This window comes from Oncorhynchus gorbuscha, linkage group LG03 (genome assembly GCF_021184085.1).
Source record: "Oncorhynchus gorbuscha isolate QuinsamMale2020 ecotype Even-year linkage group LG03, OgorEven_v1.0, whole genome shotgun sequence".
Classification (NCBI taxonomy): Eukaryota; Metazoa; Chordata; class Actinopteri; order Salmoniformes; family Salmonidae; genus Oncorhynchus; species Oncorhynchus gorbuscha.
This window is the reverse complement of record NC_060175.1, coordinates 90,525,507-90,539,559: the sequence shown is the minus strand read 5'-3', so window position 1 is coordinate 90,539,559 and position 14,053 is coordinate 90,525,507. Positions and strand designations below refer to the sequence as shown.

The 14,053-nt window shown below is 41.8% G+C and overlaps 1 protein-coding gene across 1 annotated transcript in view; it reads left to right on the top strand.

The window, feature by feature from the left end:
- The window catches only part of LOC124022884 (von Willebrand factor A domain-containing protein 5B1-like), a 48,837-nt gene extending 37,126 nt beyond the window's left edge, over nt 1-11,711 (top strand). Inside the window, exons 18-19 of the mRNA XM_046337581.1 lie at nt 5,473-5,596; nt 10,046-11,711. Of these exons, the coding sequence (XP_046193537.1) occupies nt 5,473-5,596; nt 10,046-10,768 (847 nt within the window). The 3' untranslated portion in view covers nt 10,769-11,711. The remainder of the gene's footprint in view (nt 1-5,472; nt 5,597-10,045) is intronic.
- Nucleotides 11,712-14,053: the final 2,342 nt, after the last annotated feature.

Below are 14,053 nucleotides of genomic sequence, written 5' to 3'. Positions count from 1 at the left end.
TGTCAAGCAATGAGGCACTGAGTTTGAAGGTATGCCCTGAAATACATCCACAGGTACACCTAATAGACTCAAATGATGTAAATTAGCCTATCAGAAGCTTCTAAAGCCATGACATCAATTTCTGGAATTTTCCAAGCTGTTTAAAGGCAGTCAACTTAGTGTATGTAAACTTCTGACCCACTGGAATTGTGATAGTGAATTGTAAGTGAAATAATCTGTCTGTAAACAATTGTTGGAAAAATGACTTGTCATGCACAAAGTAGATGTCCTAACCGACATGCCAAAACTATAGTTTTTTTACAAGAAATTTGTGGAGTTTTTCAAAAATGAGTTTTAATGACTCCAACCTAAGTGTATGTAAACTTCCGACTTTCTCTGTAGTCCCCCCATTTTAGTGGACCAAATGTATTGGAACAATTTCACTTATATGTGTATTAAAGCAGTCAAAGGTTTATTATTGTCACAATCGTTTGAAGCATACTCGGACCAACATGCAGCCTCATCTGGGTTCCACATCTTTATTTAGTGAAACACAAAACAATAAAGAAAGAACAAACGAAATTAACAACGAACCGTGACTACAGCGGTGCTACTTGCACTAACTCAAAACAATATCCCATACAACACAGGTGGAAAAAATGTGTCTTAAATATGATCCCCAATTAGAGACAACGATAACCAGCTGCCTCTAATTGGGAACCATATCAAGCACACCAACCTAGAAATATGAAAACTAGAATACCCACATAGAAATAATAAACTAGAATACAACATAGACATACATATACTAAATCTCTCCCTAGTCACGCCCTGACCTACTATACCATAGAGAAACAATGGTTCTCTATGGTCAGGGCATGACAAGTATTTGGTCCAATATTCCTAGCACACAATGGTTACATCAAGCTTGTGAATCTACAAACTTGTTGGATGCATTTTCTGTTTGTTTTGGTTGTGTTTCAGATTATTTTGTGCCCGAAATGAATGGTAGAAAATGTATTGTATCATTTTGGAGTTACTTTCATTGTAAATTGCAATATAATATGTTTCTAAATACTTCTACATTCATGTGAATGCTACTATGATTACAGATCATCCTGAATGAATCGTGAATAATGAAGAATGTTACAGATGCACAAATACCTCCCTAACCTGCCCTGTTATTGTGGTGAGATGTAACTTTCTCACTCGATTCATTCAGAATTATCTGTAATCATGGTAGCATCCACATTAATATAGAAATGTTTAGAAACATATTCTAATCTTATTTACCGTAAAAGTGACTCCAAAATACACAATACATTATTTATCATTCATTTCTACTGGCCACAAAATAATCTGAAACACAACTAAAACAAACAACAAATAGATCCAACAAGTCACCGCTTGATGATGCTAGGAATATGGGACCAAATAATAAACTTTTGACTTCTTTAATACACATGTGAATTTGTTCCAATACTTTTGGACCCCTAAAATGGGGGGATTATGCACCCGTTATGAATGAAATACCCTCAAATTAAATCTGACAATCTGCACTTTAACCTCATGGTCATTGTTCAAAGTGCTGGAGTACAGAGCCAAAACAACCAAAAATATGTCGCAGTCCCAATACTTTTGGAGCTCACTGTATATTCTGGAGAGGGTACATGATAGGTTTAGTGACCACAGTTTATTGTTTTTTTTTATAACAGAGGGTTTTGTGATGCAATCTCCACAGCAGGAATAAAGTAATCCATATGATGCATCTTATGTTAGAACAGCTAGTAAAACATCTAAATCTCAAAAAGTGACTATTGAGCTACACATCAATTTTAAATACTCTTAGATGAAGCATGAAAATACTTAATATAGGTACCATTGACTTTCATTGGATTTACGCCACAATGATTGAGGATGATGTCACCAAGGGGAAGCATGTACAGGGGAAAAAAGGATGTGGCCCAGAATTGACCCCTGAAGGACATCAAATCAAAATCAAATCAAATGTATTTATATGGCCCTTCGTACATCAGCTGATATCTCAAAGTGCTGTACAGAAACCCAGCCTAAAACCCCAAACAGCAAGCAATGCAGGTGTTGAAGCACATTGGCTAGGAAAAACTCCCTAGAAAGGCCAAAATCTAGGAAGAAACCTAGAGTGGAACCAGGCTATGAGGGGTGGCCAGTCCTCTTCTGGCTGTGCCGGGTGGAGATTATAACAGAACATGGCCAAGATGATAATAGGTCTGGGACAGGTAGCACGTCCGGTGAACAGGTCAGGATTCCATACCCGCAGGCAGAACAGTTGAAACTGGAGCAGCAGCACGGCTAGGTGGACTGGGGACAGCAAGGAGTCATAATGCCAGGTAGTCCTGAGGCATGGTCCTAGGGCTCAGGTCCTCTGAGAGAGAGAAAGAAAGAGAGAAAGAGAGAATTAGAGAGAGCATACTTAAATTCACACAGGACACCGGATAAGACAGGAGAAGTACTCCAGATATAACAAACTGACCCTAGCCCCCCGACACATAAACTACTGCAGCATAAATACTGGAGACTGAGACAGGAGGGGCCAGGAGACACTGTGGCCCCATCCGATGATTCACCCGGACAGGGCCAAACAGGAAGGATATAACCCCACCCACTTTGCCAAAGCACAGCCACCACACCACTAGAGGGATATCTTCAACCACCAACTTACCATCCTGAGACAAGGCCGAGTATAGCCCACAAAGATCTCCGCCACGGCACAACCCAGACAGGAAGATCACATCAGTGACTCAACCCACTCAAGTGATGCACCCCTCCCAGGGACGGCATGAAAGAGCACCGGTAAAGCCAGTGACTCAGCCCCTGTAATAGGGTTAGAGGCAGAGAATCCCAGTGGAAAGAGGGGAACCTGCCAGGCAGAGACAGCAAGGGCGGTTCGTTGCTCCAGGGCCTTTCCGTTCACCTTCACACTCCTGGGCCAGACTACACTCAATCATATTACCCACTGAACAGATGAGTCTTCAATAAAGACTTAAAGGATGAGACCGAGTTTGCGTCTCTCACATGGGTAGGCAGACCATTCCATTAAAATGGATCTCTATAGGAGAAAGCCCTGCCTCCAGCTGTTCGCTTAGAAATTCTAGGGAAAATTAGGAGGCCTGCGTCTTGTGACCGTAGCGTATGTGTAGGTACTGTATGTACGGCAGGACCAAATCAGAGAGATAGGTAGGAGCAAGCCCATGTAATGCTTTGTAGGTTAGCAGTAAAACCTTGAAATCAGCCCTTGCCTTGACAGGAAGCCAGTGTAGGGAGGCTAGCACTGGAGTAATATGATCAAATATTTTGGTTCTAGTCAGGATTCTAGCAGCCGTATTTAACACTAACTGAAGTTTATTTAGTGGTTTATCCGGGTAGCCGGAAAGTAGAGCATTGCAGTAGTCTAACCTAGAAGTAACAAAAGCATGGATTCATTTTTTTGCACCATTTTTGGACGGAAAGTTTCTGATTTTTGCAATTTTATGTAGATGGAAAAAAGCTGTCCTTGAAACATTCTTGATATGTTCGTCAAAAGAGAAATCCGGGTCCAGAGTAACGCTGAGGTCCTTCACAGTTTTATTTGAGACGACTGACTGTACAACCATTAATATTAATTGTCAGATTCAACAGAAGATCTCTTTGTTTCTTGGGACCTAGAACAAGCATCTCTGTTTTGTCCGAGTTTAAAAGTAGAAAGTTTGCAGCTATCCACTTCCTTATGTCTGAAACACAGGTTTCTAGCGAGGGCAATTTTGGGGCTTCACCATGTTTCATTGAAATGTAGAGCTGTGTGTCATCCGCATAGCAGTGAAAGTTAACATTATGTTTTCGAATGACATCCTCAAGAGGTAAAATATAAAGTGAAAACAATAGTGGTCCTAAAACGGAACCTTGAGGAATACCAAAATTAACAGTTGATTTGTCAGAGGAAAAACCATTCACAGAACTTGTCCTTGTAGACCAATTTGGGTTTCCAATCTCTCCAAAAGAATGTGGTGATCGATGGTATCAAAAGCAGCACTAAGGTCTAGGAGCACAAGGACAGATGCAGAGCCTCGGTCTGCTATTAAAAGGTGATTTACCACCTTCACAAGTGCAGTCTCAGTGCTATGATGTGGTCTAAAACCAGACTGAAGCATTTCGTATACATTGTTTGTCTTCAGGAAGGCAGTGAGTTGCCACGCAACAGCCTTTTCTAACATTTTTGACGGAATACGCCGATTTAAAGAGGCATCCGTAATTTGCTTTCTAATAGTTATGATCTTTTCCTCAAAGAAGTTCATGAATTTATTACTGCTGAAGTGAAAGTCATCCTCACTTGGGAAATGCTGCTTTTTAGTTAGCTTTGCGACAGTATCAGGAATACATTTAGGATTGTTCTTATTTTCCTCAATTAAGTTGGAAAAATAGGATGATCGAGCAGCAGTAAGGGCTGCTAACATCATAGTGAATAGGTGCTGGAGACAATACTGCACCACCCATGCTCTCCGAGAAACGACTGGTTCAGGTCATAGATATGACCTGAACCAGTCGAGGGCAACACTGGAGATTCCCACCCACCTTTCCAGCTGGTCAACAAGGATGTTACAGTATGATCAATAGTATCAAACGCGGCACTGCGATCCAAAATAACTAGAATATAGCTTTCACCGGCATCAGCAGCCAACAGAAGGTCATTACTGACTTTCAATAAATCAGTTTCTGTGCTGTGAAGTGAATGCAAGCCCGACAAGCCACCATTTGCTTGAAATCAACTTTTTTTTAAATCTTGGATAAAAAAATACATTTAGAGAGAGGTCTATAATTACTCTGTGAGGAGGTAGAGCTTTAATAACAACACAGCTCAACAGAATCCTTTATACATCTCCATTCTTCAGCTCACCCCGATATCACCTTTATCTCTGAGGCACACATTACCACTCGGGTGCTTTTGTCCGCTAGGCACCATTCATGCATCGCTCAGTGTGAGGGAAAAATGGCCCTTTTCCCATCCTTTAACAAAATGAAAACCACTTCACTGTGTGCCAGGGCCCTTGAGGTCCATTATATTCTTTAGGATGCTATTGAGTTCTATTGAAGGAAAGATCTTAAAATTCGCATTGACCACTTATCCTGGAGCGTCCTTTTTTGTCATGAAATAACAAACGGAAGACGCATTTGGTGTTTGAGTTCCGTTGTTATTTTATTGAGCTATATGTATGTGCTGAAAATGGCAGGGTCATAGTGAGACCATAATAAGGGCTGTGTATGCTCCTTTACGTCGCAGAGAAATTCCAATGTATGTACTTGTACTCACAAATGGTAATGAATGAAAGGTAAAGTTGAACTCGAGGTGTTGCATTCCTCTCCTCTCCTCTCCTCTCCTCTCCTCTCCTCTCCTCTCCTCTCCTCTCCTCTCCTCTCCTCTCCTCTCCTCTCCTCTCCTCTCCTCTCCTCTCCTCTCCTCTCCTCTCCTCTACTCTACAGGCTGACTCTCAACCGGACGAGACTCCTGACCCGGGCCGCCAGGGGCTTCATGTTTCGCTCACACAGCAAAACCAATGACTCTGTGGGGGAGAGTGAGAACCAGAACAAAGACTACATTCCTCTGGTGCGTTGCTGCACAGGTCCACCATTAGTTTTTAGTTAAAAGACTGTTCGCTGGATCTAAATACAACCAACTGCCCATATGTTCTACATAGATTTTAAGCATGTTTACTGTAATTCACCATTGACAAAAGGGCATGTTTTTGAAAATATAAAAGTTAAATGATAAACTCAAATCAAAGCAAATTTTATTTGTCACAAACACATGGTTAGCAGATGTTAATGCGAGTGTAGCGAAATGCTTGTGCTTCTAGTTCCGGCCATGCAGTAATATCTAACAAGTAATCTAACCTAACAATTTCACAACAACTACCTTATACACACAAGTGTAAAGGAATGAATAAGAATATGTACATAAAAATATATCAATGAGTGATGGTGGAACGGCATAGGCAAGAAGCAGTAGATGGTATAGAGTACAGTATATACATATGAACATATGAGATGAGTAATGTAGGGTATGTAAACATTATATAAAGTGGCATTGTTTAAAGTGGCTAGTGATACATTTATTACATCAATTTTTCCATTATTAAAGTGGCTAGAGTTAAGTCAGTATGCTGGCAGCAGCCACTCAATGTTAGTGATGGCTGTTTAACAGTTGCTGTCCTTGATGATCTTTTTGGCCTTCCTGTGACATCGGGTGGTGTAGGTGTCCTGGAGGGCAGGTAGTTTGCCCCCAGTGATGCGTTGTGCAGACCTTACTACCCTCTGGAGAGCCTTACGGTTATGAGCAGAGCAGTTACTGTAGCAGGCGGTGATACAGCCCGACAGGATGCTCTCGATTGTGCATCTGTAAAGGTTGTGAGTGTTTTTGGTGACAAGCCGAATTTCTTCAGCCACCTGAGGTTGAAGAGGCGCTGCTGTGCCTTCTTCACCTCGCTGTCTGTGTGGGTGAACCATTTTAGTTTGTCCGTGATGTGTACGCCGAGGAACTTAAAACTTTCCACCCTCTCCACTACTGTCTCGTCGATGTGTATGGGGGGCTGCTCCCTCTGCTGTTTTCTGAAGTCCACGATCATCTCCCTTGTTTTGTTGACATTGAGTGTGAGGTTATTTTCCTGACACCACACTCCGAGATCCCTCACCTCCTCCCTGTAGGCCGTCTCGTCTGGGCATAATTGAACTAGTCAGTAAATATATAAAGGAGTTGAAGACAAAAAAGATGCAACAATGAGAGAAAATCTGGTACTTACTGGTATCAAAGCAAATGAGGGCGAAGATGTTAAGGTGTAGGGAAATAGTTATTTCTGTAAGCACTACCGATCTCAGGCGACAAACTCAAACCTGTACACTGTTTGGGACAGAGATATGAGCACCCAAATGTTGACAAATTTGCATTCTTTAAAGATAGAATATGAAAGATAAAATAACTGCTGGCATGAAAATAAGCAGGAATGAGCAGTTCCCAAAGGAAATTGCAGAACGGTGCAAAGATATACATTTTTATATAAATTGTATAAATTGTGAATATAGTGTATTTATTTATTGTCCTATCATGATGGAACGGTCCCCAACCCTATACCCTAGACACCCACCTGAGCAACCCATACACTAAGGGGAAGTCTGTTTTATAGGTCTACTGCAAGTATATGCAGTATGGTCAGCAGCACCGCCCCCTCAAGATTCTGAGTCTGCCTGGCAGGGTTGGTCTTACAAAGCCAAAGCGCCCGGATGGATGAGCATAATATACAAGGAATTTTTCAGAGCTGCTCATGAGAACCTTAACGACCGTGTACCTAGCCGGTGGGAATTCCAGTGAAGTGCACCTACCCAGGTAGTGGCAGTGCTGGCAACACTAGCTGCAGTAACCGATGGGGAGGGGGTCACAACTCAGACAATCACAGAGGGGGGAAATTATTGTGGCCCTGGTGGCACAAAATATACAAAGGTCTAACTGCACAGATACTTGGGGAAATGGTCACAATGGGGGACCAATGTGTGTGTGTATCTGAGATCCATCAGCTAGGACTTGACATTGGTTAATCAAATCTCGCCATTCTTGCTCAATTTTGCATGCCTCTCAAACAGCTTCAACTGGGCTCAGGGATAGAACAACTGTTGAACATCTGATATCGTGTGTGTGTGTGTGTGTGTGTGTGTGTGTGTGTGTGTGTGTGTGTGTGTGTGTGTGTGTGTGTGTGTGTGTGTGTGTGTGTGTGTGTGTGTGTGTGTGTGTGTGTGTGTGTGTGTGTGTGTGTGTGTGTGTGTGTGTGTGTGTGTGTGTGTGTTGCTATGGAGTAATGATGTTAAGGACAATATAGGATGAATTCCAATAATTGTTTGCCAAAATAACAATTGCTTGCCAAAAATGTTTTTGAAATGGCAATCTTGGTTCTAGGGAACAATCCTTAGCAATCCTCTATTCTGACTCTAGTCCTCAACTGGCAGCTTCATTAATTAGTACCTGCAAGACACCACTCTCAATGTCAACAGTGAAGAGGCGACTCGGGATGCTGGCCTTCAAGGCAGAGTTCCTCTGTCCAGTGTCTGTGTTCTTTTGCCTATCTTAATCTTTTCTTTTTATTGGCCAGTCTGGGATATGGCTTTTTCTTTGCAACTCTGGCGAGAAGGCCAGCATCCCGGAGTCGCTTCTTCACTATTGGTGTTTTGTGGTACTGTTTAATGAAGCGGCCAGTTAAGGACTTGTGAGGCATCTGTTTCTAGACACTCGAATGTACTTGTCCTCTTGCTCAGTTGTGCACCGGGGCCTCCCACTCCTCTTTCTATTCTGGTTAGGGCCAGTTTGCGCTGTTCTGTGAAGGGAGTTGACACAGCATTGTACGTGTTCAGTTTCTTTGCAATTTCTTGCATGGAATAGCCTTCATTTCTCAGAACAAGAATAGACTGATGAGTTTGAAGAGAAAGGTCTTTGTTTCTGGCCATTTTGAGCCTGGAATCGAACCCACAAATGCTGATGCTCCAGATACTCAACTAGTCTAAAGAAGGCCAGTTTTATTGCTTCTTTAATAATCAGAATCACAGTTTTCAGCTGTGCTAACATAATTGCAAAAGGGCTTTCTCCGGGATGCCGGCCTTCTAGACAGAGTTGCAAAGAAAAAGCCATAGCTCAGGCTGGCCAATAAAAATACAAGTTTAAGATTGGCAAAAGAACACAGACAATGGACAGAGGAAGATTGGAAGAAAGTGTTATGGACAGACAAATCTAAGTTTGAGATGTTCGGATCACAAAGAAGAACATTTGTTAGATGCAGAAGAGAAAAAAAAATATGCTGGAGGAGTGCTTGTTGACATCTGTCAAGCATGGTGGAGGCAATGTGATGTCCCTGTATTTAACTGTATATGTATATGTATATATATATGTATATATATGTATATATATATATGCCATTTAGCAGACGCTTTTATCCAAAGCGACTTACAGTCATGTGTGCATACATTCTACGTATGGGTGGTCCCGGGGATCTAACCCACTACCCTGGCGTTACAAGCGCCATGCTCTACCAACTGAGCTACACAGGACCCCCTAACTCTATCCATCATTCCTTCAATTCTGACCAGTTTCCCAGTCCCTGCCGATGAAAAACATCCCCACAGCATGATGCTGCCACCACCACGATTCACTGTGGACTTTATCCCTGACCTGTTTAGAAAACTCCTTGGTATTCATAGTGCTGCTTGCTTGGTGGTGCCCCTTACTTAGTGGTGTTACAGACTCTGGGGCCTTTCAGAACAGGTGTATGTATACTCAGATCATATGACACTTAGATTGCACACAGGTAGACTTTATTTAACTAATTGTGTGACTTCTGAAGGTAATTGGCTGCACCAGATCTTATTTAAGGGCTTCATAGCCAAAGGGGGTGAATACATATGCACGCACCACTTTTCTGTTTTTAAATTTTTTTTTAGTTCACTTCACCAATTTGGACTATTTTGTGTATGTCCAAAAAAATGAAATCCAAATAAAAATCAATTTAAGGTTGTAATTAAACAAAATAGGAAAAACACCAAGGGGGGTGAATACTTTTGCAGGGTACTGTATATGGGGGATAGAACCATCCTAGCTCTGCAGGTTCAGAAATGGCTGAAGAATTACAACATTTACCTGGAGCTAACTCTGCCAATAGCACTGCTGGGTGATTTGAAAAGTCATAGTCAATCGATCAATAATATTATAATAGTTTTAGCAAAACATTTTATCTTTAGTTTACAATCTGTAGAAACTATGATAACAGCAGAGTTGAAAAATATAAAAACTGGATGGTCTTCAGAGATAGATGGGAGGGGTTGAGAGTAGCTGACGGATGGGATTAAAAACAAACAAAAGATACCTATTATAAAATACATGTATATAGTATGTATAAACTTGGAGTAGAAGCCTTTGTGTTGTTAGTTTACCATTAGTTTACTCCAATTAGGTGAGGGTTAGGGGAACATAATAAAGGAAAATATATGTCACAATTTGTTAAACTGCCTCTCTCTGGTACAGGTGTCCTTACAGTTGGCATGTGGTGCGTTCTGTCTGGACATCGCTCTGTGTAAGGCCATCAACGTGTCCATGGAAAAGCTGAAGTGGACGTCTCCCTTCACCAGCCACCGGGTCAGTCTGGGTCACCACGTCTCCCACTCAGCCAGCCACCGCTCAAACAGCATCGCTGCAGACAACAGCCACAGGTCCACCTCTCCATCTCCGTTTGAGAGCTCAGCTAAGGAGACAGAAACCAGCCTGGCAGGCCACCACCAGCACAAGCCTGGAGACCTGGTTGTCAGCAGCCACAGACAAGGGGGGCACAGCCCCTCTCATCTGGCCAGGAGTCCACGGACTGAGGGTCGGCATGGGTCTTCTCCTTCCTTCCTAGGCGGCCCCTCCACCCCTATCTCCTCCACCTACGCCGAGCACCCTCTCTCCCCTCACTCCCAGACAGACAGCGGAAGAGGTGGCCCGGGGTCCAGGATGAGGCTGAATACAGAGGGCATGGTGTGGGCCACGGCTGTAGCCCTGGCCTGGCTGGAGCACAGCTCAGCCAGCTACTTCATAGAGTGGGAGCTGATAGCAGCTAAGGCTAGCATGTGGCTCAGTGCCCAGACCATCCCTGAAGGAAAGGACTTAGCCTCAGTCAAGTCTGCTGCCAACCAGCTCTTTATCATCCTCAGACACTGGGACGAGAACCTGCAGCTCAACATGCTCTGCTACAACCCCAACAGTGTCTGAGGCTGATTGCATCGCATGCACCGTCCTCCATCCGGACATATCCAACCATGCTATGCTAACTGACTAACGCTTTATTTACTATTTATTATTTGCCATTTTGAGTATTGCCGAATTTGTTAGTGCAGCTATTGTGAGCATTGTGTCGTAGAATTGATTCTGTTTTATGATAACTTCTAAACCTGTCAGAAGCTTCCCAGAGGCACAAACTTGCTTGTTGTCTCCCTTTGGGTGGATACATTCACCAGCTATGGGTCTGATTAAACATGATTCTATTCACATGGTGAAGGAAATCAGAAGTGTAAGAGTAAACGTACATATTCTAAAAAATAGAAGTTTATGAAAATATATGTATTGTTTTATTTATGTTTAATATTTCCATCATATTGATGTCCAATGATGAGAGAATATGCCAAAACAATTCCTATGAGACTTTTACAATTATTTATATTGCATCTAATGTGTTTGATCGTCACAATCATTTCAAAATCAATATTGTGATATATGAAAATTTGCCTGGTCCCAGATCTGTTTGTGTCTTGCCAACTATGGCCAATTCCTCTTCTCATGTTTGATGTCTCCGTATTGGTTCAGAAACCGTCCTTTTATCGCTGTTTATTTTGTATTCATCAGCCATAAGTGCCTAACAATGATTAAACAAAAACAAAGATTGGTTATCAGAAACACGTATTTAGATGTTTCTCCGTTGTTATTGTTTGATATCAAATGTGTTTCCATATAAAAAATGCTCAGCGTGTTTTCTTTTGTAGGTATTCTGAATAATGTGATAGAAACTTTCAAGTTGGATGAAAGAAATGAGTTTTTCTGTCCTTTGTCCTTTCCTTTGTCCTTTCATTTCCTTTGTCAGTTCCTTTCCTTTGTCCTTTCATTTCCTTTGTCATTTCCTTTCCTTTGCCCTTTTCTTTGTCCTTTCCTTTGTCATTTCCTTTGTCCTTTCATTTCCTTTGTCATTTCCTTTCCTGTGTCCTTTTCTTTGTCCTTTCCTTTCCTTTGTCCTTTCCTTTCCTTTGTCATTTCCTTTCCTTTGTCATTTTCTTTCCTTTGTCCTTTCTTTTGTCCTTTCCTTTCCTTTGTCCTTTCCTTTCCTTTGTCCTTTCCTTTCCTTTGTCATTTCCTTTCCTTTGTCATTTTCTTTCCTTTGTCCTTTCTTTTGTCCTTTCCTTTCCTTTGTCCTTTTCTTTCCTTTGTCCTTTCCTTTCCTTTGTCATTTCCTTTCCTTTGTCCTTTTCTTTCCTTTGTCCTTTCCTTTCCTTAGTCCTTTCCTTTGTCCTTTCCTTTCCTTTGTCCTTTTCTTTCCTTTGTCCTTTCCCTTTTCCTTTTACTTCCTTGGTCCTTTCCATTAATTTGTCTCTTTTGTAAGACATTGTACTCTGCTCTCATATTTCCTCAAAAATGTTGTTCATTTTTCTCAGGTAGTATTATTTTCCTAAGGCTTTGAAATTTCATCCATCCTGCTGCATGGAAAACCAATGTTTGTGTTATAATATGTATCAACAGTGGGAGCAAAGCAATTCCCCCACAGCCAACCTGTCCTGCTGCATTTGGCCCAGGTCAGAAGTAGTGCACTATAGAGAGTCAGGTGCCATTTGGAACATACCTCTAGAAATATTGTAATTTAATTGTGATCTGTGTAAACTTATAGTGATTGTGGCGGCTGGTTTTACTTGTGTACAACTCGATTGTTGCTGAGTGTTTTGAAAATATGATTGTTGACTGTTTTGAGGCTGTTAAAAGCTTCCATAGTCTCAGTTTGCTAAATGTCAGTGGCATGACTATGCAACTGCATGTAATAAAATATTTCCCCTCATGAAGCCGTACAAGTTTGCATCAAGACAAAGATAAAATTATTAGTCCTGTTCATTACATAAACAATATAACAGATGTTACCCTGCATGGTGCAATAGTGGTTTAGGTCCGGTTTTATGTTCAATTAATGATGCTTGGCATTTAAACAGAATTGCACCCATAGGCAGTACTATTCATAGCCAGTAGATGATGCACCACACTTCAAAACACCATGAAGTTAAGAAGGTCTCTCATTGAACTTGACAAAATTAAATCTCTTTCTATTGTACAGACATTGGTGTGGTAAATTGGTGTGGTAAGCCATACCTGACTCTGTCTGAGGGCCTCATTAACAACAAGTGTAGGAAGGAGCAACGACTCAGAGAAAGCAAATAGCCCATTAGGATAACAAAGATCTAGCCATGCTAGTAACACCACGACCTGGAAGCACATACCTGTCTCTCTCTCTGTTAGAGATACTGTATGAAAGAGGACTGGGGAGAGAGAGTTGTAGGAATAGAGGGAGAGATTGAGGTAGGAGAGAGAAGGAGAGATGGAGGTAGGTGATAGAGAGAAAGCGTGGGGGGTTGGAGAAATAGAGTGAGAGAGAGATGGAGGTAGGGGAAAGAGAGTGAGAGATATTGAGGTATGGAGAAAGAGAGAGATAGAAGTATTGAGAGAGAGAGCATGAATGAAGAGGAACCATGGCTCATTAGTGTGACAGGTGATACATCTTGACCCTTCCTTTATACACAGAGCTACAAATGCTCATGTTGCTGGTACACGAGGTACACACTGCACACTGCACAGGGCACATGGTACACACTACATGGTGCACATGGTACACACTACATGGTGCAAATGGTATACACTACACAGGGCACATGGTACACACTACATGGTGTAAATGGTATACACTACACAGGGCACATGGTACACACTACATGGTGTAAATGGTATACACTACACAGGGCACATGGTACACACTACATGGTGCAAATGGTATACACTACACAGGGCACATGGTACACACTACACAGTGTTTTGAAGAGCAATCCTCCAAAGCCAGTACCCAACAAGGGATTTGACTGTGCCCCTCAAATCTCAGCAACACTTCAACTCTGCTGGAGAGTTTTTGTGCAAGCAACTGACTGTGGCTTCAGCGATTAGAGGCACAGCACTGAATGACAGTTTGGTTTTCAGTTAGTTTATTGCCACTTTAGGCTTCCCTCATAATAATTTTCCTACTTTCTTAGTCAGAGAAAGGATCTGCATAAGGACTTCTGATGTTCATATTGTTACTAGGCTACTGCTTCTATATTCAGAGAAAATACCTGTGTAAGGGAGGTGTTAGAACAGACCAACCCATGTTTTGCTGTGTCTCTTTGCATGAACAAATTAACATTGTCTATATTTAACATGGCTATTGGAGCATCTTTATGCTGTTTAACAAGGTTTCTGAGTCGATTGAGCAGCAATGAT